This window comes from Podarcis raffonei, chromosome 3 (genome assembly GCF_027172205.1).
Source record: "Podarcis raffonei isolate rPodRaf1 chromosome 3, rPodRaf1.pri, whole genome shotgun sequence".
In the NCBI taxonomy this organism is placed as follows: domain Eukaryota; kingdom Metazoa; phylum Chordata; class Lepidosauria; order Squamata; family Lacertidae; genus Podarcis; species Podarcis raffonei.
This window is the reverse complement of record NC_070604.1, coordinates 103933221-103958767: the sequence shown is the minus strand read 5'-3', so window position 1 is coordinate 103958767 and position 25547 is coordinate 103933221. Positions and strand designations below refer to the sequence as shown.

The 25547-nt window shown below is 48.7% G+C and overlaps 1 protein-coding gene across 2 annotated transcripts; it reads left to right on the top strand.

Moving 5' to 3' along the window:
• The first annotated feature begins 6543 nt into the window (after positions 1-6543).
• SIX2 (SIX homeobox 2) lies at positions 6544-23709 on the top strand. Of its 2 annotated transcripts, none has more exons than XM_053383370.1 (2): positions 6544-7386; positions 21413-23709. In XM_053383370.1, the coding sequence occupies exons 1-2, from the start codon at positions 6821-6823 to the stop codon at positions 21714-21716; spliced, it is 870 nt and encodes a 289-aa protein (XP_053239345.1). In that variant the 5' UTR covers positions 6544-6820; the 3' UTR covers positions 21717-23709. The 2 variants fall into 2 exon arrangements, with proteins under 2 accessions (XP_053239345.1, XP_053239344.1); XM_053383369.1 differs by having other exon boundaries at positions 6720-7380.
• Positions 23710-25547: the final 1838 nt, after the last annotated feature.

Genomic DNA, 25547 nt, shown 5'->3' with positions numbered 1-25547 from the left:
ACCAGGAAGGATCGTAGGTCACTGGCAGAGCGTCTGCTCTGCATACGGAAGGGCTCCCTGGCGCCTCTAGGTGGGGCTGAGAGAGACCCTGTCTGAAACCCTGGGCAGCCTCTGCCAGTCCGTGAAGACAACACTGAGCTAGATGGACCAACAGCCTGACTCTGTATAAGGCAGTTCCGTATGTTCCCATTGTTCATAACAACCTCAGTTCTGCCAACAAATACACAGACATATTCAGGCGTGATCCTATGCCCATTTCTTTGGAGGTAAAGCTGACTGGTGTCAATAGGGTTTGTCTCCAGTTAAGGCTGCAGACCATCTGTCATGGATGCTTTAGTTGAGATCCCTGCATTGCAGGGGGTTGGACTAGATGACTCTCGGCGTCCCTTCCCAACTCTTCGCTTCTATGATGTCGGGGCTGCTGGGCGTGGTCGGAAGGTACCTGATGGAAGCCGAGCAGCTGGTCTAAGTTCTGGATATGGAACACAGCTTGGATACTTAATGTAGGCCGCCTGGGCGGCAGAAAGGCGGATACGACCATACATTAAAGTAGACGTAGAGGAAAGCTGCGTGCCACTTATATCCAACTGGAGTCAGAGGGTCTCTAGCGCGTTTCAAATCCCATTGGTTTCAATTGGGCTTTTAGAGCGTGCCAAACTTTTCCTGTATTTCCTGCACTGAAAGTCTTTCACCAGAGCAGTTCTGGGACCAACTTCCGCTCCACACGAGACCATACTTTTCTTATCGAGACGACTTAATAAGGGGAAAGCTGCCCTCCGCTGGCTCCCTGTTCACACCTTGGCTAGTGTAAGCAATGCAGCGCCGAATCTGCCCCAGAACACGCGCGGTAAGAGTGATAGCTGGAAATGGAAGCCCTGTTTCCAAAGCGAAACCCAGACTGACAGAGGATGGCGAGTGTACAAATGGAAGTCCAGTGAACTCGAGTAAACATAGCTGTGCTGCATTCGGGGTACTGGGAAGTGTCGCTGCCGACCCTCAAAAGCACACCACTGGAGACCTACTGTTAGCTGCGATTGGAAGGGAGTGAGGCCTTTTCACTTCTCGATCCAACTTAATGGATCTTTGGTTGCAGCTTAACAGAATGGTCCTGAGGGTGTTTACTCAAAAGTAACATGAGGCCCAATGAGCTCAAGGCACTCCCTCCCTAGTTTACGACTTGGAGCCTAAGTCATCTAGAATCTTGCTTCGGGATCTAGTTCCCTGTCAACAACTTCAGTTGCAACAGAAATATGAGGATTTTAGACTTGCTTCTGTTGAAAGCCCAGAACCAGAAGAAAGCCCCTAAGGAACGATCTTTCCATCATCTATCCATGCAGATTTCCTCCCTTTTGGGAGGACATTTTCTGCAGGCCCCTCCAAAACCAGCGGCGTACATCTCCAGTCACCAATTCGTTTCTGCTCCCAGCCAGTCTATGCTAGGATGAGTTGACTGACTCTTAGGCTTACACCAAAGTTCTGAACTTCACCAAAGGGGGAGAGCTCTGTCAGGCTTAAGTGTAAAGATATGTCCAAAGCTTTTCTTCCCCTGGCCTCGTTTTGCGGACTCAGATTTTCCCCAAGGTGCTGGAGTAGAGAGATCCTTAGAGCAGTCCTCAGAACAGGTCCTGACGTCTCCTTCCGGCAGAGGCCAGCAGCTGCTGTTTTCAACCCAACCCCCAACCCGATCTACTCGGGTTCCCGTTTCTAGCTGCTGAGGTTTTCAGATTCGAACAAGGTTCGGCTCGATCCAAGTAATCCACAAGGGGTGTGTGTGAGAGCGAGAGACAGACAGACAGACAGACAGACAGACAGAGACATTCCTTCCTGGACCATTAACCACAGTTTTAACAACAATTCCTAAAAGACATGTCCTTTCGCTCAGAGGGCATCCTGCTTCAACTAGGAACTCTGCTATTTAAAAATAACGAATGAATAAATAAAAGCAACAATAATAACAAAAACAGCATTTCTATCATGGATTCAACTGCTCAAAGCAATTCGCTCACATTCCCATTTTCCAAATCCTTACAAACCACCCTGCAAGGTGGGTGTTATTATCCCCAGATGGCAGATAGACTGCTGGGGCTAAAGCAGAGTTGCTTGGCAGGCCTAACTAAGGCCACGCCGTAGCAAATTCATCGCAGAGGCCAGATTGCAACCGGGGGCTTCCTGATTCCTAGCTTAGGCTGAAGTCCTGTATATTAACACATGCCCCATTCAACTCATTAATGTAATGTAATATAGGGCCCACCCTTCATTTTTGGCTTAGCAGCCCGATTTACTCAAAATCAAAGTGCCCTCAAAGGAACACGAAGGCTCTTTGTTTCTTCTTCTTGAATTTATTGATTGTATTTAAACTCATTTTTAGTTGCAGGCTGTTGTTTTCGGTAAGCCGTCTCGAGTTTGGGAAAGGCAAGACAGAAACGTTTCACAAATAAATAAATAAAAATAGTCTCCTTGATTTTCATGAGACGTGCCTCATGACCCATTTAAACATCTTTATTCAAAAGTGGCCATGGAAACGTGCCTTGGTCACATCTTTCCATTAATGCTGTGTCAGGGAACATCTGTCATAATATATGGTGGGACCGGGTACTGAACTTGCAGAATAGGAACCAGCCAGTTGTTATAACGTCGCATACAGAAACGCATTTGGAATAAATGTCCAATCTTTTCCTCTCTCTCTCGCTCTCTCTCCCTTTAAAAAAAACCCTTTTCTTTTTTTGACTTGGTCTACATTCAAATTCCACTTGCAGCCCAGTTACGCATGTTTATTTGGCTGCTAAGTCCTCTCGGGACAATGTGAAAGCCTTCGGCTGCAGTCCTAAATCTATTTACTCGAGGGCAAGCCCAGAGGAATTTCAGAGGCCTGACACCTGAGTAACGCTGTATAGTTCTGGACTGTTAGGCTGCCATCCTATGCACACTTACTTGGAAGTAAAGCTCACGGAATCCCGTGTTTGCGCTGCAATGAGGCTTGCAATCTTGATTTATTAGAGACACAGCGAGATGTTTTTGTTTTGAAAATTCCCCCCACCCGCCCCACGGATCAACGGGATGCGGATTGCGTACTTCAGCTTTGTCTGCGAGCACTTCCTGCACCCAGATCTGAAATACATTATTTAGATAAGGTATATCACTCTGAAATCGACATGACCTTTTGAGGGAATTTGCGTTCAGGGTCAAGGTACTGACCGCACACCGTTGGAGGCTCAGGCAGCAGTCATGCCGGAAGAAATCCCGTTAAGTCAGCGAGATAATTACCAGCCTTAAGCTGGTCTGGCTCTAAGGACTGCAGAGAACAACAAACAGTAGGTTTTAAACCTAGCGAGCCACCGATTTAGTCCTCTGTTTCAGCTGCAGTCAGGAAAAAAAAAAGTCCCCTGTTTTTGTTTTTATTGTAGCCTTCCGGGGTTATTCTTCAAAAAGAAGTCGAGTTTTTCCAGCAAGATCTAAAACTCTTTCACAAGTCTAGCGGAGTTTATGCCCTGAGAAAGAAGATGAGAAGAACCGCGAGAAAGAAAATCTCAAGCTGTTGGTGAAATCATTCAATGAATGAATGAACGAACGTTCCACTTCTTTTCCTCTTCTGAGCAACGTTCCATCCACGCCCCATTCAAGCTTCCCCGCGCGAAGCCCGGGCTTCCCAGCCGCGGATCCTGATTATTTCCCTCAGTTCCACTTCCAGCAGAACTCCGGAGTTCCCAAGTGGCCACTTTCCCGCGAGGCACCAGCTCCGAGCTGATCTCTCCTCCTCCCAACTTGACCCAGAGTTCTGGAGGCGTGTGCGAGCCGGAGGCCTCACGCTGTTGTCTCGCTGAGAAAGCGCTTCGGAGAGACCCGCAGGGTGGAACTTGCTGAGTTGCCGCTCGTGCTGTGTAGGATCACGACGCAGGGGATGCCCCGGCGCTTCTGAGAGGGGTCGTTGGGTTTCCCACGGTCCGGGCTGGAAAAAGAAAGGGGTAGTAGCTCAATGGCTTCAGAACTGGTGATCCTGTGAATGTACGAGAGCTCCTCGCCGGTCTTCACCTGCTTTCGATCCTACAGTTATTTGACAAGAGTTCCGTGGAGCATACGCAGAATACTTTTCCTTCCACCGGTAATTGTGACCAACTGTGAGCGCGGCTAAGGCCTTGGCATTCCAGAGAATGCGGCTTCGAGACAGGCTCCTACGGTTTTGAAGACTGAGCACTATGGATCTGCCTCCGTCTGCACTAGTCAGGATGAGGGAAAGTTGACCCTCCTTGTAGGAGATCGAGGAAATTGGGACTAGCGAGATAATTTGCGGAGCGTTTGCGGGGCTGAGGGCTGGCCTGGCTGAGATGGGACGAACTAATGCGAGCTGCAGATCTCGGGCAAAATGCGACCCCAAAAGGCACCCAGAACTTTGAGCTCAGGCACCTCTTGTTCATTGAAACTGCCTCTGGCGCACACGTGAAGCCGAACACGGCTGCCGATCTCCTTTCCTCTTGATCTCCCTCTCTCTATCGCCTTCACTACATTTTCTATTTGGAGCGAAGAGGTGAAATTAACAGATGCCGAGGAATAAAAGAGGGAGAGGAAATACATGCTCATACCTCTCTATCTTAATAAACGGCCCGCCGATTATAAGCAAAGTGTGCCTGGATAGAATCCCTATTCTGAAGACTAGGTGTTTTGACTTCGGTGAGATTCTTCTATCTACGATAGGGTAGACAGATAGATAGGGAGGTGGAGGGGGGAAGGCAAATCTGCAATATTAAGATATAACCAAAAGATACTTTTTCTAACTATAACAGGCATCCCGGTTCTAAACACAGGAGGCTATTTCCCAATAAAGTGTGTTTTCTGTTTAAACTTATTCACCAAGTCACTCCCTCTAAGCTCCCCCTCCACCGCCCCCGACAGAGAGCTGTACTAAATACTTGCCAAGTTAAGTGGACACAGGACTAGAGCGTAAATCGGTTTTAGAGTTTCCGTGTTAGGCTGCATACCTCCCCTCCTAAGAAGAAAATTACACTGAAATTAAATCTGCTTGTCATCGGGTCAATCTGCTTCATTCAATAAAAGAAATGTGCGTCATTAAGAATGGATGCGCCCCGCTACAGATGCATCAACATTCCAGTTAAGCTGCAGTTGGAGTGATAGCGAATTAAATTTTCCTTAAAACCCGAGCATTTAGTCTTTTACACTGAATTTGAAAGAAGAATAAGGCAGGACAGTCAATGACTGGTAAAAGCGAACGGGTTATAAGCCTGGGCGTTTGATTTTTTTTAAATGCAGTTCAATTTCTCCCAATGAATGTTCTAGGATCAAGGAAGAGGCAGTGTAAACGCTTTGAATACTGTTGGTACTTTCGTTTTCATAACTTACTACAGGGTGGAGGGACCGTAGGAAAGATGACCGCTGCAAAAGTTTGGAAGTCTTCATCCACACGGAAGCTTCCAGTAAGATTTTCCAAAATTTTAAGAGGCTATGCACACACACACACACACACACACACACACACACACACACCCCTTTCCTCCCAATTTGAGATTGTTTCGAAGTGGAAAACATCAAACTAGAAGTCGAAACGGTAGGATTGGGAGACCTGTCGGTGTTGTAGCGCCCCCGCTGTCAGTCAGCGGTCAGGCCTGGTTGGGACTCTCCCCCCTCTTTCCGTGTTTTGCAACGTCAATCACAGCAGACATTTATTTCTCTCCCCACCCGCTCTGCTCCCCCCCCCCCAACCAGGCATCTTCCACTTCTTAGTAATATCCCAACTCTAAAAAAGCCCTCCTCCGAGTGGCTCAAAGCAATCTGTCAACCGAGCCGGGGAGCCACCTCAAAACAGATCGGGTTACTTTTGATTGACAGCGTCACCATGGCAAATAATTTGATTAAAACAATTGTCTTCTCCTTGGCAGTCCCCGGGTCAAATAACTGGACCAATCACAGCGCGGCTAATCACTTTTTCATGCCAGTTTAGAATAATATTATTTGGAGGGGGGGAGGAAAGAGAGAGAGAGGGAGGCGAAGAGAGAGGGAGGCGAAGAAGAGGGGGAGGGGAAGGAGGAAGAAAAGAAAAAAAGAGAGAGGGAGAGAGAAGACCCGGCGAGAAGAGAAGAGGAGGAGAGCGAGGAGACGAAGAAGAGGAGGAAGGAGGAAGAGGGGAGCAGGACTTTTTAAAGTACTGGATTACATGTAAGAGATCCTATCGCTGCAAGCGGGGAGGGGGGGAGGGAGGAAGAGAGAGAGAAGAGGAGAGAGGAGAGTGGAACTCGCAAGCCCGGCCAGGGGGTGGGGAGAGCGAAAGTTCCACTGTTGCGAGCGCCGCAGCCTCTCACACAATAGAGCCGCAAAGTTTGCTGATCGGAACTCCGGGACTTACAAACCAAGCGGGCGGTCAAAAGCCGAAGAGGCAGGAGGAGAGCAAGCGAGAAGAGGTGAAAGTGAGCGCTCGCCTCGCTCTGCCTTTGATCCTCCCCCGCGCGCGAAGATTCTCTAAGCTCCAGGGGCGCCGGCGCAGCGGCCCCGCCAGCGCTGACCTAAGCCCGAGGGCTCCATTTGTAAGTAAGTTAGCCCCGGCGCTCTGTGGTTGGCTGGCCCCTTGCGAAGCCCTCTCTCCATTGGTGCCGGCTGTCGCGCGCGCGCGTCCCGGACACCCCCCCTCCCCGCAAGACCCGCCGCCGCCAGTTCTGCCCCCCAGGCGGTGCCTGCGGGGCGCTCGGCCGCGTCGCCCCCCACCCACCCACCCACCCTACCCCACCCGGAGTGGCTGCCCCCTTTCGGCCAGGGCAGATGCGCTAAGAGGCGGCGGTGGCAGGAGGAGCAGGGCCTCTCCCGGGCGCCCGCCACCATGTCCATGCTGCCCACGTTTGGCTTCACCCAGGAGCAAGTGGCGTGCGTCTGCGAGGTTCTCCAGCAAGGTGGCAACATCGAGAGGCTGGGCCGCTTCCTGTGGTCGCTGCCGGCTTGCGAGCACCTGCACAAGAACGAGAGCGTGCTGAAGGCCAAGGCCGTGGTGGCTTTCCACCGGGGCAACTTCCGCGAGCTCTACAAGATCCTGGAGAGCCACCAGTTCTCGGCGCACAACCACCCCAAGCTGCAGCAACTGTGGCTCAAGGCGCACTACATCGAGGCCGAGAAGCTGCGGGGGCGACCCCTAGGGGCGGTCGGCAAGTACCGGGTCCGCCGCAAGTTCCCCTTGCCCCGCTCCATCTGGGACGGCGAGGAGACCAGCTACTGCTTCAAGGAGAAGAGCCGCAGCGTGCTGCGGGAATGGTACGCGCACAACCCTTACCCGTCCCCTCGGGAGAAGAGGGAGCTGGCCGAAGCCACCGGGCTGACCACCACCCAAGTCAGCAACTGGTTCAAGAACCGGAGGCAGAGGGACCGGGCGGCCGAGGCCAAAGAAAGGTACGAGTAAGTACTTCCTTCTGGCTCCCTCTTTCGACCCCCAACCCCTGCTGCAAAAGATTTCTGATTTGGGGACCAGGGGAGGGGCGGTGGGGTGCTGGATTCTTCCTAAATTTGCTTATCCATTCCAGGCCAAACTGTGCGGCGCTGAGACGCGCACAAAGGCGCTTTTGTCGCCTAAGCAGCCTTGAACTTAGCGAGCACTTGCTCCCGAGTAAACGCGCAGAGGATCAGGCCGTGGGGGAAAGCGCCACCGGCCTCGAGGTTCACCTAATGCGAAGGGAGATGGCAATGAAACTAGAACGTGGCGCTTCATTCTCTTTGTAAAACAGCAATCTTAACTTTTCGCCGTTTCGTTCATATCGGAATGCTATCGGAAAAGCAGGAACACACAGTTGACTCTCCGCCCCCCCCCCCGGAACTAGTTTTACTCGAGAGCAACACTGGGTTGCCCCGCCAAAGCTAAATCGCTTTGCTTCGGCTTCTCTACCAGGCCACTTCCTCGGAAAACTTGATTTGGAAGAAGTGGAGCAGAGTTTTAAAGTAAATGGAACAGGAGAAAGCTGGATCTTCCTTCGCTCCTTTTCACAATCAGGCCAGCTTCCTATTCTGACTGTTTCTTTTCCGCTTCCCGGGAAAATATCTGTAGTTTTCTCAACTTTAATTTACTTCGCGGCCCCATCCTTATCTACTTGGAAGTAAGTGCCATTGAATTCAATAGGGAATACTTTAATGAATCAGTGTTGGACTGCAATCTTGGCTACATATTTAAGTAACAGAAACGTGTTGAGTGAGCCGTTTCTCCGTGCAGGAAGAAAGCAGTCAAAACAATACTAAAAAAGGGGGAGATATTAATTCTGCTAGTAAATATCTCTAATGCATATTGAACAAATACACCTGAACACTTTACAAGACCATCAGGTCCTTCCTCGCCAGCAAAATTAACCACGTTTAATACCCCATCCCGAACACACTAACTCCTGGTGGGAATCAAAATTAAAAGCTGCAATCCTAAATTCACTTACCTGGGTGTAAGTCGCATTCGAATCGGTGCTCCTCAACTTCCAGCGCGTGGGATTGAGCTGCATGAGTTAAATTCTTCCTACCCAGCCCGAGTTTCCGCGTTGTTGCCGGCAATTCTACTCTTTACAATGGGACTCCACACCAGTGTAGTAGTTTAAAGTGGAGGAAAGGTAGTAAGTAACTTTGCGCAGCACTGTTGGAAAAAGCTGGTTGCTTGTAGAATGGTCCCAGTAGGCCCCCAACTCTATAAAAGCGAACTTCTTTGCCCCTGGGGCCGGTGAGTGTGTGGCTAAAGCCACAATCATCAATGATTTTAACCCTTGGTGATGATCACAATTAACACGTTTCCTGCGGCCAGCTGTAAATCTCTTCCTCACTTTGACAAGCCCTTGAATTCACTTAGGCTACCAGCTGAAGAGAAAGCCAGGGTTTTCAAAATGCGTTGGGCCAGGAGCACACAGACGTACCCCACATTGTTCAGAAACTGCACATTTTCAAGGGAAATAAATCTCAGGAGTTTCCGTTCACGTTAAAGTGGCTGCTTATCTATCCGGATACAAGTTCCCTTTCATTCCATTGCTTCAGTAAGAGGGATGGGACAGATTCCAGATAGTAGATGGAAGGATAATAATGAACTGTGGGACAGAAATATGCTATAATAATTTCATATTAATCAGTGCAAACGCCTCCCATCAATTACTAATAAACTGTGAACACAAGAGCGTTCGTATAAGTCAGAACACTATGATCTAGAAGAAAAATCGGCGGATCTTGCATTATGTTTTAATTCTTCTTATGAAACTATCTTCCGAGATGGAAATAGTTGTTCAGTAGCTGACTCTTAACGAGCAATGAATTGGCGTTAAGAGAGGGCTAGCCTAGAATAAATGGGCAGCTTTTCGATCGTAGCACAGGTCCGAAATTGCGGCCCTATGGCTGAATCGGATCAGTCCGACCTGGGGGCCTTAACTCTGAGTAAATAAATACACACGCAGTTGCGCTGCTCCTAACAGCACGGATTCTCTCCCTGAGTAAATCAGCCTCGTATACAAACCCGTAAAGGTTTACCCATCCTGTTTCAAGGGGATATGAAATTAGTGGTGGGAAACGAAACGAACTGGCTCCAAAGGGATTCTGAAGGCTGCAGGCATCGAACCACATTGAGACAGAATCGAATAGAATCTCGACGCCAGAGAGAAGAGCCGAAAAGTTGGGCACTGCTAGCTTAGGCCTTAAACGCATTATAGGGAGCCTGTTTAACGTGGACTTGCCAGCAGCACCCGAGCCGCCACGGTATTGTTAGCTCTGTCGGCGGATTAAGGAAGCCCACGTTGTTGTGGTAGCCTAGCAACTCAGATAGTACTACTCTGGAGTAAGTGGGTGGTTGTTTGGAGTTTCGGGAGGCCATCCACCGCTACTAGCGTCTTCTCATCCCTCCCTTGTAGTTCGTACCGGGACACGGGTCCCATCGAACAGGATGGATTTCTCAGTAAATTCTCTGTGTGAAGCCGTGGGGCTGTCAGTGCTCCCGAGCGGACGCTTGTACTTTGCAGCCGCGCACCGCGACCCTAAACTCTTTGGCCGAGCAGTCATCCCCTCTGATTTCGAGTGAGTCTTTTGTTTTGCTGAGGGGCACTTTCCCTAATCTCCTATTGTGTAACTAACTAGCTTGAGAGGGTTCCCCCCAAAAAAGAAACGTATTTAGAAACTGGGTTAGGGCAGCCGACGGAAAATAACTTCAGAATCTTGTTAAACCAGCCTGAAATGGAGAATATAATATGGCTTTAAAAAGAAATCTGGAGGCCAGTTAACGGGTCTAGAAGGACGGGTGAGCCGAAAAAAACCCAATTTAATTCCTCGCAACAGAAAGCTCGCAGCAGTTTCGAAACCCACTCACACAGCCAGAGAGGGCAAGTGTCAGCCCTTGTACAATTAACACGTGTGAAAGAGCCAAGCAGCCGAATACCCGGAGGACCCGGACGCGCACCTTTGATGTGCAAGTCTTCCGCGGGCCGGCTGAATTCACTTTTGGCACCCTCCTGCGCCATAAGTGAGTTCAAAGGTATTTTCTGGTGAGCTAGCGTTGGTAGAAAATCCAAAACATAGTCGCGGCTCCCTCTGCTTCCACCCACATGTGGGCCTAATAAAGCAGATATCATCTGGACCCGCGCGCTCTCTCCCTTTTACTGTACTCTGAGGCGGCCATCCAGAAACCACTCTCTTGGAAAACTCGCCGGAGAATCTGGGTTCCACTTTAGAGGTGGCCGGCTGGATTTTGCATGCAAAAGTGAACTTCGTCTGGAGGTCCAATAAGGGCCACCCACAACCCCAAAGGCAGCCGGAGCCCATGCGTGCCTTCACCGGGAGGCACCCCATCCCAGGGCTTACTCCCCAATAAGTGCGTGCATGGATGAGATCGCAGCTTTTATTCGAAATTAGCACCACGATCCCGAACATTTGGGAAGCGGGGGGGGGGGCGTAAGGTTTATATCCAAATTCCTGCGTACTTGAAACCCAAGCGCCAAGGTGATTTCAATCCTTGCTGTCTTTAACAGGGCTGAAAATCGCTTTGAATCCAAGTCGTCTGTTTTTATCATTTATGCACCGACCTGTTGCAAAAAAAAAGGGGGGGGGAAGGCGCTAGTTTCTCTTGAGCAGATTCTGCCTGGGTTGCAGGCGGGGCTCCGAGCTGCGGGACAATCCTTTCCGCCGCGCCGAGTTGAAAGGAGCTTCCTGCAGCGCGCGTTTGTCACTGCGTGGGTCCAAATTCTGAGAATATCTACCTTTGCTGGTCTTGACTGGGAAGAGGATCGCCATTTTGCGCGGGTATCTAGGGACAGGGGGCTCTGCCCTTTCTGATGAATAAGCGGCCTTTGGGGCGTTGGGCACTTGTTTCAGAGACAGGTTGCAAATCTGACAGCTGTTAGTAAACCTCTGTGAATTGAAATGCAGTTTATTCTCACCCCAAACCACCGCCGCTGCGCAACTCCGTCTCCCAAAGCGTCTAACCAGTAGGTTGATTTTACTAGAACCTGCTAAAGGTGACATCTCTTTCCCATGACAAAATTCAGGGTCGCTTTCTGCAGAAAATGCGCTTCTGGTGCCTGCAACGCGTGCACGCCAGTGTCCCTGAAGGCAGTTTTCCCAAGTCCCAAAATATTATGTTTAATCTGTTCAATCTAGAGGTCCGGGAGGAATTTACGTCCGGGACAAGACTAGTGCGTGTGCACTTATTTTCGATGGGGGTCAATAGGTCTAGGATCGGGCTAGACGTTCTGCGCAGAACGTTTAACCCGATCCTAGATCCGTTGCCCCCTGTCGAAAATAAGTCCCTCTGAGTTCTAAGTCCTTGCGACTTAATTGTCATAACGCTGCTGCCTCAGTGGAAAACACACACATTTTGAAACTGTTAATGGCTCAGGTAAAGTAGCCGAGCGGAGTTCAAGGCAGGCGGTTTGACACGACTCGGTTCGCGGCCTCCATCCATTTCGCCTAGTTGACATAAGCTTATTTTCTCCCGCGGGTGGAAAGCGCAGAGACTCGCCTGGCCAGTCTAGGGCTGGTGAGATGAAAGATGCCCATTTACTGCTAATCGGAGGAACACATCATAGGCGCTCTCTCTCGCTGAGGTGGAAGAGAATTAGCATCCTGAATCCTCCTTAACAGACGGCAGCGTCCCGCAAGCAGGGTGGTCCCCCTTACCGAGCAATCTCCGTTTTTCCAGATGAAAATGGGACAAATGTCTCCTTTCCCCAATATCACCCTGCCGTGCCCATAGCTATAGCTTTAGCTTCGCCTGGACGTCTGCAGTTTGATTCCCAGCTGAGTAACGCTGCGCGCTTATAGGTGTGATCACAGGGCATTAAGCCCTACGCCACTGGGTTATCTATGGAGACTGCTAACAACCTTCCTCAACCTGGTGCCCACCAGATGCAATGCTTGCGCAGTCCTGGCTGAGAGTTATAATCCAACAACATCTGGAAGGTACGGGACTGGCGAAGGCTGATGTCAGGCATTAACGTATTTTCCTTTACCTGGAAGAGAACGTTGCCAACATTACAAGTGACGCTTAGGATAACAGTCCTAGAGTTAATTCCGCTACAGCCAGTGGGGATAATGTGATTTTACAGCCCAGTTTTAAACCAGTCTTCTTAAACTCAGTCCCACTGGGTTCAGTGAGATTAACTCTCTAGGGAAGGTGTTTAAGAGTGAAGGCTTAATTGGGGTTAAATTAAGGCAGCCTTCTTTTGGGCACTTACCCGGGGAGTTAGCTGTCCTGACCTCGACGGGACTTACCTCCGAGTACACATTTCATTTATTAGCTAGTTGTACTTTTATTCCGAACCATCTGTGTTCACAGCATGTAACCAGAAAACATCATACCTGGATAGCTCAGTTGGTTAGAGCATGGTGCTCACAATGCAAAGGTTGCTGGTTCGATCCCGGTACGGGACAGCTGCCTATTCCTGCATTGTAGGGGGTTGGACTTGATGATCCTCGGGGTCCCTTCTATGATTTTATGAAATCTACTATTTTATGAAATCTACTATCAAAGTAGGCATTAAAATACCAAAACCTTGCCACGAGATCAGAGTTCGTCTTTTTTAAAAAATACATATGGCATGAAGAAAGCGGATAGACTAATCATCATCATCATCATCATCATCATCATCATCATCATCTCTCATAATATTGTAACTGGTTGACATCCAATGAAGCTGAATTTTGGGAGATTTGGTACAGATCAAGGAAAGTACATCTTCACGCAGCGCACAGACAATCCTATGGGATCCACTTCCCCAGGGGGCAGAGATTAACCACCAGCTTGGATGGCTTTAAAAGGAGATTTGGTGGAGAGGGCTACTAGCCACCATGGTTATGCTCTACCTCCACAGTTCTTGGCAGCAGTGCTTGCAAATACCCGTTGCTGGAAAGGAGGGAGTTACTCTTGTGCTCATGTTCTGCTCCCTCGTTTCCCATAGGCATCTGGTTGGCCACTGTGAGAACCCGATACTGGATTACATGGGCCTTTGGCCTGATCCTGCAGGCTCGTCTAATGTTCTTATGTGGTGAACAGTAGGTCTTGCTTGCAAATAAAGATAGTTAAGGTTGGCAGCAATTATTGTCAATTAGCAATTACTGCTGATTGTTGCGAAACTTTGCTTAGGAGTGGTGTGCCGCTTGCTTAAATAATTAGGCTGCGCATCCAAACTGAATCACCCGCGTGTCCTCAGCTTTATGAACACCGCCGTCCTGTTTGTGTCTGCTCCGTGGTAAGAGCTATTGAATTCAGTGGGAATTGTCCCCCACGCGAGTGTGAACAGGATTGCAGCCCGAGCGCGCTTGGATTTGAGTCAAAGTCTCCCCATTGACTTCAGTGGAAACAAGTCTGCTTAAATGCTTGGATGTATCTTGAGTTTTAAATCGAGCTTTTAAAGGGTTACATTTATATAAACGCGTAACTTTATTAAATAATGTTTCAAGAGGCGTGTAATACAACGTGGTTGTCCTATGTATTCTGAAATATCCAGGTACAATACAAAATGCGTTGATGTGGATTGTTTAATCCTTCATCTGCATTTAAGTGAAGAAAGGCCGGCGCATCATAGTGCTTAACAGCAGGTTTCTGCTCATGTCTACTCCGAAGTAAACGCCATCGGGTGCAATGTGGCTTGCTCCAAGGTAAATAGGCATAGATCGTAGCCTAACAGCAGTGGGTCTGAGCCTAGTCCTGGAATTTCCCCGGTAGGATTTGGCTGGTCTTAGGCAAACCAATATATCTCAGTCCTCACCCATCCATACCCCCAAATCTGTAAAATGGAAATGATAATGTAGTGACCTGCCTTACGGGATTAGCGATCTAATGCATGTGAAAAGATCTGAATCGCGACTGGAAAACCCAATTTAAAGATAATATGTTGCCAAGGAGAACGTCAGCATGCTACATATTTACACGCAGCCCACAACCTATCCACATGACCCAGCAGCCCCGTTGACTTCAATGGGGTGGGTGCTTGTAGGGCTCGGTCGTTTTCCAAATCGAGCGGGCAGTCTGCGCAGGGACACAGCAACACTGAAGAAAGGGGTTAAAATGCGTTTTGTTGCAAAGGAAGCCGTGCGGGGGTGGGAGAGACCCAAGAACCCTCTGAACTGCATTGCTTCGTGAAAATGGGATGGTTTCCGCAAAATGGCTTGCGGCAGAAATAGGAGGAGAAAGGCCTTGGAAGCGTTCGGGGTGGTTAGAGTTGGAGTAGTAGCCTAAGGAGCTAGTGAGACCACTGAATTGTTAGGGCTAAGAATCTACCAGATAAAACTACAGCACAGTGCAGGATTTCAGATAAAGTATTAGCAGAGCCTCGATGGGGCGCTTTTCTGGCCTAATAAGGAAGCCGCTTTTGGTTCTCAATTCTAGAAGATGACCCTCCTCCGCTTCTTTCCGAGACTTGTGGCACCTGGGAGCCTAACCATTTTATGATGGCTTAATTTCCGGCCGCGGCGCCGCGGAGAAGCTGCTACTTAGATGGCGTGGAGTGTCCAGCGTAAAGACACTCCTGCATCCAAGGAAACTGGCTCTCTCCTATCCACGCTGCAGAAAAAGCGAGCTGCGAGTCTTCCAGTTGCCACAAGACTCTTCGGCTGCAGTATTGAGCACGCTTAGTCTCAGTGAATCCCGCAGGAGCGTCTTCTGAGCAAACGCGCATGCTGATCACCGGGGCTGGTTGTTGATCCCTTACAGCGATCTCCTTCTGTTAAACAAACTTTATCGGAACTCGGTGGCTTTCGCACTTAATCCAGCCTCTCAGAAACTACGGCTGCTACCCTAAACTCCCTTACTAAAAAAGTTCTCTTGAAATGCGGCGGGGTGTACTTCTGAGTCAACCGGTTTAGGATCGCGCAGTTTAGCATCGAAGTGTTAGGCTGCAAACCTAAACGTGTTTACCTGGCAGTCGGATTCCATCGAAATGACGCTAGCATACTTATTTAGAAGTAGATATTTTCTCCTCGCTTCCTTCCCGCTTCCGATGGAGCTCAAATAAGCGGGTTTAGGATCGGGGTCTTATTTGTTGGGAAGCCAGGGCAACTGAAGCCAATTCCGCTCCCCTCCTCCGGCCTCAGTAGCGTGTGTAGCCACCGAGGTGTTGCCGGATGAAGGAAATATTTGCGTGCCACGAGCCACGGAGGGCATTTCCGCTCCTGATTCAAGAAAATAAAATGCCTCTCGTTTGCTACTGTAGGTTGGGATGTATTTCAGTATATATGTAGACACCAGTGGCGTAATAATAATAATAATAATAATAATAATAATAATAATAATAATAATAATTTATTATTTATACCCCGCCCATCTGGCTGGGCCTCCCCAGCCACTCTGGGCGGCTTCCATAAAAACCAAAAATACAGTAAAATATCACACGTTAAAAACTTCCCTGAACAGGGCTGCCTTAACCCGTAGCGTGGGTTGTCAGCAGCAGGGGCAAGGCAAGTAAATTGCGCCCCCTAACCCGTGGATTTGCGCCCCCTAACCCGTGGATTTGCGCCCCCTAACCCGTGGATTTGCCCTAACCCCCAGATGTTGCGCCCGGTGCGGCCGGCCCCCCCTGCACCCCCCACGCTACGCCACTGGTAGACACACACATTCGAGCTTCAGAATGGACGGGGAGGAAAAGAGTTTAGCCCTAGCCGAGATCTGAGGAAGGGACCCCAACGCAGATATATTTTTTTCCATTCCCATCTTTGCGATGTTAGATTTAGCCGGAGGAAACAGCGGCCAGAACGCGCTGCTTTTCCTTTCGGGGCCGAGGACTGAAGTGCTAACGCGTCCCCTTCTCCCACCCCCCAAAGGCTTCCTAATCTCTGCAGGAGAGAGAGGGAGGAAAAGAACGTTTTTATCAGACCACACTTTTTTACTGAGCCGGCCGCAAACTGTTTACAAGACCCGAGATCGACTCAACGAGGCCCTGGGGGGTTGCAGTGCAGGCAGAGGCTGTGGAAGCCCGAATTTTATTTTCCTCCTCCCCATCCACAGCTGGTTAAAGCAGAAGTCAGATAATTGGCATCTCGGTTCTAAATCAGTGGGACATTATTTCCAAACCTGCCATCCGCCAAGCTCTCTCTTTTCGAGCCTTTACGCGACTGCTTCAGGATGTGACACCTTGGATGGGAAGTTAGTATGCGCAATGAGCGGTCTTGTGAAGATGGCTGCACCCAAGATTTCCTGCCTAGGGAATAGGGCGTAGGCCGAGATCCTAGAGGCTCCAGTGAGTTGAGAAAAGAAAAGAAATGTTTGTGTTGCAATTCCGGGAAGGTTAGACTACAACTCCCTTCATCCTTGTCCAGGTGCCCTGCTGGCTGATGGGAGTTGGAGGTCAGCAGCATCTAGAGGGCCAAAATTCTGACTATTGAGGGTGGGGCTCTCTTTACCTAATTACCTGGACTTTGGCCCCCACAGTTCTGCTCTGAGGGCACCACAGTGGGGATGGAAAGAACCTGAGTGTTTCTAGCAGGAGGTAGCTGGAATAGGAGTGGTGGTCTTGGAGTCATACAAATTGCTCACTACCAATCAGAGACCCCTTTATTCCATGTTTATAAATATATATATGATGTTTTAAATAAAAAACTAAAACAAATTGGGATCCAATGATAAAAAAATACCATAAAACAGAAAAGTATGAATTAGTTATATGGAAAAAAAACTTTATAACAAGCAAATGAAAAAATCTGGAGACATAGTCACTACAGTTTACTATTCTTTAATCAAATCAACCTTAACATAACTAAACAATTCTGCGTTCTTCAGCGTCTGTTTTAGAAACACACATAGAATATTAACATACACAAAGAATGTAGTGATTTAAAATACCCTATAGAACAAGAGAAAAAAGCAAATCAGCGTAATCATACCTGCAAATATGAAAATGTTGTTGTTGATGATGATAATTAAATTTCTATACCTCTCAAGGATTACATGGCAGTTTACAATATAAATACACAAAAATGCATATCATAGTAACATGCAAAATCAATACCCCCCACAAACAGGCCATCACTTGTTTAATTAGCCAAAGGCCTGGGATTAGAGGAATGTTTTTGCCTGGTGCCTAAAGATATGTAACCAAGATGCTAGGAGAGCATTCCACCATAGAAAAGGCCTATTCTCGTGTGGCCACCCTACAGATCTCTTGTGGAGGAGGCACAAAAGGGAGGGCCTCGGATGATATCACAGGGTCCAGATCGGTTCATATGGGGAGAGCCGATCCTTGAGGTATTACGGTCAGGGGTGGATATACTATGCTATGAAACTAATAAAGCTTCAAGGCACCTAATCCTGGAGGGCCCCCAGAAGTGACTTTTGTCCATGTTGCTTAAAAAAATTGGGCCTAGTAGATCCAATTTGAGTTGCATGACTCAAACTGATTAATTTTTTGTTGTATGTTTTTCAACAAAAGTTTGAGAGTCAGCAGCACAGATGTTGTGAAGGTGGAACAGCCCAATCAAAGAAGAAAAGAGTTGTTACCTAGAACTTGTTGTTGGTTGCTAAATTGACCTGAGCTGCCACCTTTGTCAGGGTGAGGTGTGGGTCCCTGTGGAAGCCGATGCCTACATGGGGTGCCTGGTTGTGCCCCCTCAGAATTTTGTGCCTGTGACCATGCCCCCCCACAACACCACTGGCTGGGGAAGGGGTTTCCTGGAAGCCCTGCTTTTGGGGGTTTGTTTCTCACCAGAATGCCCTTAAAATTGCTGCAACCCCATCTTCTCCTCTAAACTGGAGGTGTGTATCACACCTTTTCATACTCTCAAAGGAGATCAGAGTGGTGATTTCACACCCACATCTCAAGCATGGGTGCTCTGAATTGACTGTGCACTTCCAGGCATACCTGCCCTTAGGATAGCAGTTGTGCAGCTCAGCTCCACAAAACATATTTTCCAGTAGGTGTGCAGCTAGCAGGAAGTCAGTCAACTGAAATAAGGACAATACCCTGAGAGCTGACTTTTGAGTAAAGATTAAAATGCATTGATCCATTTGTTATCTTCACAACAATCCTGGCAGGTAGGTGGGGTCTGAGAGACAGTGGCTAACTGAAGGCTGCGCATGAGAGATTAAGAGTTCCGCAGGGATGCCCAAACGTTTTTCAAAGAGGGCCAAATTTGATGAAGTGAACATTCATGAGGGCCGACCAAAGTTGTTGAGCTTTCTTAGGACTGAAGTTGTTGAGCGTCTTTTAGGATTGAAGTTAAAGGTAAAGGTAAAGGGACCCCTGACCATTAGGTCCAGTCGTGACCGACTCTGGGGTTGCGGCGCTCATCTCGCTTTATTGGCCGAGGGAGCCGGCGTACAGCTTCCGGGTCATGTGGCCAGCATGACTAAGCCGCTTCTGGCGAACCAGAGCAGCACACGGAAACGCCGTTTACCTTCCCGCCAGAGCGGTACCTATTTATCTACTTGCACTTTGACGTGCTTTCGAACTGCTAGGTTGGCAGGAGCAGGGACCGAGCAACGGGAGCTCACCGCGTTGCAGGGATTCGAACCACCGACCTTCTGATCGGCAAGTCCTAGGCTCTGTGGTTTCACCCACTGCGCCACTGAGCTTTTTGGGGGATTTTGCCCCAGGACATATACTGCCACAGATTAAATCAACTGGTGGACCGGATTAGGCCCCTGAAACGGACTTTGGACATGCCTGCAGGGTCTCATACCTTGGTTCCTGGTATAGTACTATAATTACAAGAGGTGCCTTTTCTGAAGACCTAGGTCAATGGGGATTTAATCCTGGGTTCCAAAGACTGTGTATCCAATGAGCATTCAATGGGATGAAACACACTTAAATACGTCTCAATAGGTTCCAGATTGTGGGAAATTGTACCATGTGATTCTAAAGTTAAAAAAGGAAAAGAAATAAGCTAAAATCCAAATTTTGAGTAGTAGGAATAACACAAACTTAACTTTTGAGTCATTTTTTGGGGGGAGAAACTGTAATATAGCACAGAAACATAGGAAGCTCTAGATCAGTATTGTCAACACTGACTATCAGCAACTATCCAGAGTTTTCAGGCAGAAGACTTTGCCAAACCTATCTGGATGTGTCTGAGGATGAACCTGGGACTGGGTGGCACTGTGGTGTAAACCACTGAGCCTCCTGGGCTTGCTGATCGGAAGGTCGGCGGTTCAAATCTGTGTGATGGGGTGAGTTCCCGTTGTTCTGTCCCAACTTCTGCCAACCTAGCAGTTCAAAAGCACACCAGTGCAAGCAGATAAATAGGTACCACTACGGCGGGAAGGTAAACAGCATTTCCGTTTCTGTCATGGTGTTCTGTTGCACCAGAAGTGGTTTAGTCATACTGGCCACATGACCCGGAAAGCTGTCTGTGGACAAATGCAAGACAAAGTGAGATGAGCGCCGCAGCCCCATAGTCACCTTTGTCTGGACTTAACCGTTCGGGGTCTTTTACTTTTTTTTACCTACCTGTATACTCTACTACTGAGCCCTTCAGTAGGTCATAGTGAACAACAACAACAACAACAATTTTATTATTTATACCCCGCCTACCTGGCTGGGTTGCATGGAGTTGTATAGATTATGATTCTTCCCCTTTCCCATGTTATTCTCACAATAACCCTAGGTGTGTGGTTGAGTCCAGGTAAGTGCATTTATGCTCTACCACAGAGGTTTGGCCCTTTCTTTCAACGATGTCAGGTTTCAGGATCCAAAGGGAGAAATGGAATCAGCATCTTCGTCAGTGACAGACGTGCAGCCCAACTCGTTCCTCGTTCATTCACTCTCCAGTGATTTCAAGGGGACTTCCTTCCCCAGAAGCTTATCTAGAATGGTTGAAGTCTGAAATGCATTAGAGCTCTCTAACCCTTCCTAGGGAGTAGGGCTGCAATTCTAACCCCTTACCTTGGAGTAAGACCCATTGAATTTAATAGGACTTCCAGCTGTGTACACAACACACATTTAAATCACCCACCCAAAGAATCCTGGGAACTGTAGTTTCTTAAGGGCTCTAACAACTGTAGGGACCTGGGTGGTGCTGTGGTCTAAACCACTGAGCCTCTTGGGCTTGCTGATCAGAAGCTCAGCAGTTCGAATCTGCGCAATAAGGATGAGCTCCTGTTGCTCTGTCCCAGCTTCTGCCAACCTAGCAGTTCGAAAGCACGCCAGTGCAAGTAGATAAATAGGTACTGCTGCAGCAGGAAGGTAAAAGGCATTTCCATGCACTCTGGTTTCCGTCACAGTGTCTCATTGCACCAGAAGCGGTTTAGTCATGCTGGCCACATGACCCGGAAAGCTGTTTGGGGACAAATGCCAACTCCCTTGGTCTGAAAGTAGATTAGCACTGCACCCCATAGTCGCCTTTGACTGGAATTAACCGTCCAGGAGTGGTTTATCTTTTACCTTACTAACAACCATAACTCTGTGAAGGGTAAGCTACAGTTCTTTGGAGGGCATGTGCTTTAAATAATAATCATCATCATCATCATCATCATCATCATCATCATCATCATCTATTATTTATACCCCGCCCATGTGGCTGGGTTTCCCCAGCCACTCTGGGTGGCTTCCAACTGAATATTAAAAACAATACATGGGCCATGGATTAGTGCTGTCCCAGGACATTTTGGCACCTGAGGTGAAGCACAAAATAGTGCCCCCTCGCCCTGCGGGGAAGAAGGGATGAGTGAATATATCAGGAGCAAGGAGGGAATAAAGATCTACATTGGCATCTACTGCCCTGTGGATCCTGCTGCCCGAGGCGATTGCCTCACCATGGATGGACGGGTCCTGCCGTGGACTGCCCTTGAAGTCCCCTTTATTGCAACAGAACTAACTTCTGAGAAAATATATGCCTGTGGTTGGACTCTGTGCTTGGGTCACGGACTTGCTTCAGGGAACCATGCATTCAATCCGGTCGATACCATCTGCATGAAGGGGGGGCGGGAAGGGAAGGGAAGAGACTGGTCCTCTTTTACAGCCTAATTTTCTCTCTTTTTTCCTTTTCTCCCTTCTAGGGAAAACAACGAGAATTCCAGTTCCAACGGCCACAACCCGCTTTCCTCCTCCCTGAACGGCAACAAGGCGGTTTTGGGCAGCTCCGAAGACGAGAAAACGCCCTCGGGGACGCCGGATCACTCTTCGTCCAGCCCGGCTTTACTGCTTAATTCGAACCCAGGCTTGCAGCCGCTCCACAGCTTGGGCCACCCCCAGGGTCCTAGTGCCATTCCTGTACCCAGCGCGGACCCTCTGCACCACCACAGTTTGCAAGACTCCATCCTCAACTCCATGTCCTCCAACCTGGTCGACCTGGGCTCTTAAGACGTTCGTGGCACCCATGATGTCCCTTGAATCCATGCTTCCCACTCGGCTTTTTATTATTTCTTTTTTTAAAGAAACAGAACACTCATACCTATTACCTGAAACATTGAAAGGGATAGCAAGCTTCTTCACACGGATCCGTTGTCTGGCTTTGGATCAATGCTTGGTCGGCTGACTAATGACTTTTGGGGAAGGTACTGTAACCTCAATACCCTGGCAAGTCTTAAGAGGGTTTGGCGAAGCTGGTGGACTCTTCCTTAAAAGTTGTTGTGTGTGTGGTTTTGCAGGGGTGGGGATGGTGGAAGGGGAGCAAAGGAGGTCAGAGCAGCCCCTCACTTGGGAGAGGAAGGGACTTGGCTGGCAGCTTCAGCCTTCACAATCTCTATGGGAGTTTATCAGGTCCAGTTTGCGGGTTGCCAACTTCTCAGCCAGCCTCTGGAGCTGCGCTTGAACCCTGATCAGCAACAAGTGAAGCTTTGTAGGCCTTGAAGAGACCAAAAGGTCCACCAGGCACCAGCAGCACCCTCTTCTCCTCCATGGCCAACCAGAGGCCTCTGGGAAGCAGAGAGTTGCCCCACTCCCCAGCTCTTAACCCCATTCTGAATGCCAATTGCTCTCTAGCAACATGGTCTTCAGAGAGGCGTCTGCTGCCTCTGACCGGAAGCTTCCATTGCGATCACGGCTGGAGACCTCTAGTATGGTACATCTATAGTCCATCCAGTTAGTTCTAATCCCCTTTCAAAACCATCTCTAAAGTCATTGGCCCTCTTCGTTTCCGCATCTGAAGCCGCTGAGGGTGGAGGGAAGGCCTATTAATCGAGCGCAGATGCTGCTTGCGAAGTTGGCAACTCCATCCCATCCGGTTTGTTCTGCTTCTGAATCTTGGGAAACAACGTGCTTGGGAATAATGTCTGGCTGAAATCAGGGGGGCTTCTTTCCAAACGGGAGGCTTCTCCCCTCAACCCCCCACCCCCACCCCGCCCCAGATTTTTGGATCGGACTCCAGCCTAGCAACTCTGTTGATTGTAAAGGGGCTACTATAGCCTGAGAATGGCAGAAAGCACGTTGCATCGTGGGGCTGGATCCGAAGGCTGGTGAGGAGAGTAGCAGCTGAAATTCCAGCGCTGTAGTAGCTGCCAGCTGCCGTAAAGGCAACCCCAGCATAGCTGTCAACTTTTCCCGTTTTTAAAGGGAAATTCCCTTATTCCGAATAGGATTCCTCGCAAGAAAAGTTGACAGCTATGAATCCCAGCCCTTATTCTTCTCCTTTGTAGCTGATGCTAGGCAAAGAAAGTGGGGAAGGGGAGGGACTTATTTCGTCTTCTTCGTGTGGTCCCCCCTCCCTTAAGCCATTCTTTAGGTGTGAAGGACAAGCAAGGTGCGATCCACAAATCGCTTAAGCCACAGAACTTGCCTTCAAGCCGATCCAGTGGCTCCAGAGTTGGACTTGGAAGCCGGGAGATCTGGGTTGAGCTCCTCGACTCAGTGGGCGCTCTTCAGCTTCAGTTCCCTCATCTGTAAAATGGGAACAAAGGCGAACTACCTCGCAGGGCTGTTTGTGAGGATAAAGACTGTACAGCGTTTTGCACATTTAACATTGAGATAGCCTATATCACCCTTATTATTAATAATATTTTTATTCATAATAATAATATTTCCCTCTATTCCTTCCCCTTCGGAGTCTGCGGGGCCACCCAGGATAATGTGCGGAGTTGTCCGGGCTTGTGCGCCAGGCCCGGACTCTGACCCGCTTGGAGCCCACGGCACCCATTCAAATCATAACAGGGCCAAGAGCAGGCGTTATATCTCTATCTCTACCTATCTATATGTGTATATTATAATAAGCCATTGCTGCTCATCGAAACCCAAGGAAAGTTATCACGCGCCAGCGAGGCCCCCTCAACTTCTCTGTATTGTTTATATTATGTGAATACGGTATTTGGGAAAAAAATAATATTTCTGCTTCTATTTTATAATAAAATCGAGAAATCCAGCCTACTGTGCAAAGGGATCCTGGGTTTCTTTTTAACCGGCGCATTTTCCCCTTTTGGTTATAATTGCATACGTGTCTGCACTATGAACCGGTTTAACTGTCACGGATTCACACACACACACTTTTCTCAAGGAGCTTCTGCTGGGAACGAGAATTCCAAAAGGCGGCGAAGGTATCCAAGCAGACAATTGTGCCGCAGTCGAAAAATACATTTTCCTAAATCTTCAAGGAAGTCTTGACAGTTTAGGCAGTATAAGTGGACGCTTGTGGTTTAGTACAAGTAAGAAACTGAAGCTTTCCTGGAGAGCTCTCCTCTCCGACCCCATGTTCAGGAATTAAGCGGGCCCTGCCCGTTTCCTTCATTTATTGCCTAACCAATCCTTGAACGAAACTCGTAAAACAAACAAAAAGAAAAACCAATCACCTGAACTAGCCTTAAAAACTGAATGTTGGAGTATTAAGTTGACAGCTATCATTTCCCCCTCCCATCTATTTACCAGCGCGTTTTCCCATATCCCACTTCCACTCCTCAAGTTCCTAGTCCTCCTTGAGAAGAGGGAGAGAGGGCGGAGGAGGCGAAAGTACCCCCCACCCACTTTGAAAAGAAGAGACTCTATCGCTTATTGTGGCGTGGTGTGAAGCTCCCGAAGAACTCAGAAACTGCTGCGGTGTGGGGTACGATAAAACGAAGAAAGTACCGGTTGTGTTAGGGACATGATTGAGTTGATTTAGAAAGATGCAGTTGGATACAGGCAGCAGCCGCAGTGGTTGGAGAGAAGGGCCCTTGTTCAGTGGTAGAGCATATGTCATGCAAGCAGAATGCCCAAGTTCAATATCTGCATCTCCGGGTAGAACAAGGAAAGTCTCCGTCGGAAACCCTGGAGAGCTGCTGGCAGTCAGTGTAGACAATAGTGGGCTAGATGGACCAGTTGTCCAACTCGGTATAAGGCAACTTCCTATGTTGGGCCCGGAGATTTGGGGAAATAGGGGTGGACTGGAGCGGGAGAGGGGAAGAGAAATGTACCTGTTTAGCAAAGAAGAAGAAATGTGTGAGAGATTCAGAGAAGATACAGATGGAACCCAGGAAAGGTGGCGTCCCGCAGAGTCTTTCAGAGGATCCAAAAGTTTAGAAGAGAAGAGTTTGGGGAAGAAGGGTGTTGAGGGATCTGATAGGCAGGCTGTAGACCACAGAAGTGTGTGGCACGTTAAATCCATTTTGTTGCGTCTACTATTGTAAAAATACGATTTTACAACATGACCCCCAACCTACCCAACCAGCTCTTGCAATAAACGTTTTGCTGGATTGCACTCTTGGTAATCTGTTTAGCTGCATCTCTGCGGTTGCGGTGTTTTGAGGGCCGTTGTTTTGGGGGTTTTTTGGAGGGGAGGGGGTTCTCCCAACCTGTACACTTTGCACAATCAGCAGTGATGGGGAGAGGGGAAAGGACACGCAGGAAGATGGTTGGACAGGAGGGAACTGAGTTGCGATGGCAGTGCAGTAGAATTGAGGGAATTCTACTGCAGTAGAGGGAATTGAGGGAAGCGATGGCAGTGCAGTAGAAAATGAAGAGCGGCTGAGGGAAGAAAAATGGTGTGTGTGTTTGTGTGTGTGTTTTCAAAGGGATCTCTCTTAGCGCAGGCTTGAGATGCAGCGGGGAGGGGGGCGTAGATTGTTTGGTACACATCCACCCAAAGGTTAAAGACCATCACATCGGTTGATCACACTGCGCCTGATTTTCATTTGCAAAGGGTGGGGGAGAGGCAGAGGATTGGATTCTCCCCCCTCCGCCAAGTAATGTCCCTGAGAGAATGAGTTCTTTGTACGTTTCACTGCTTCT

Bases quoted from the DNA above. Each gene is read 5' to 3' on its own strand.
- SIX2 (XM_053383370.1), top strand. From the start codon at position 6,821: ATGTCCATGCTGCCCACGTTTGGCTTCACCCAGGAGCAAGTGGCGTGC. The intron at 7,387-21,412 runs GTAAGTACTTCC...TCTCCCTTCTAG, and splicing joins GAGGCCAAAGAAAGGTACGA to GGAAAACAACGAGAATTCCA.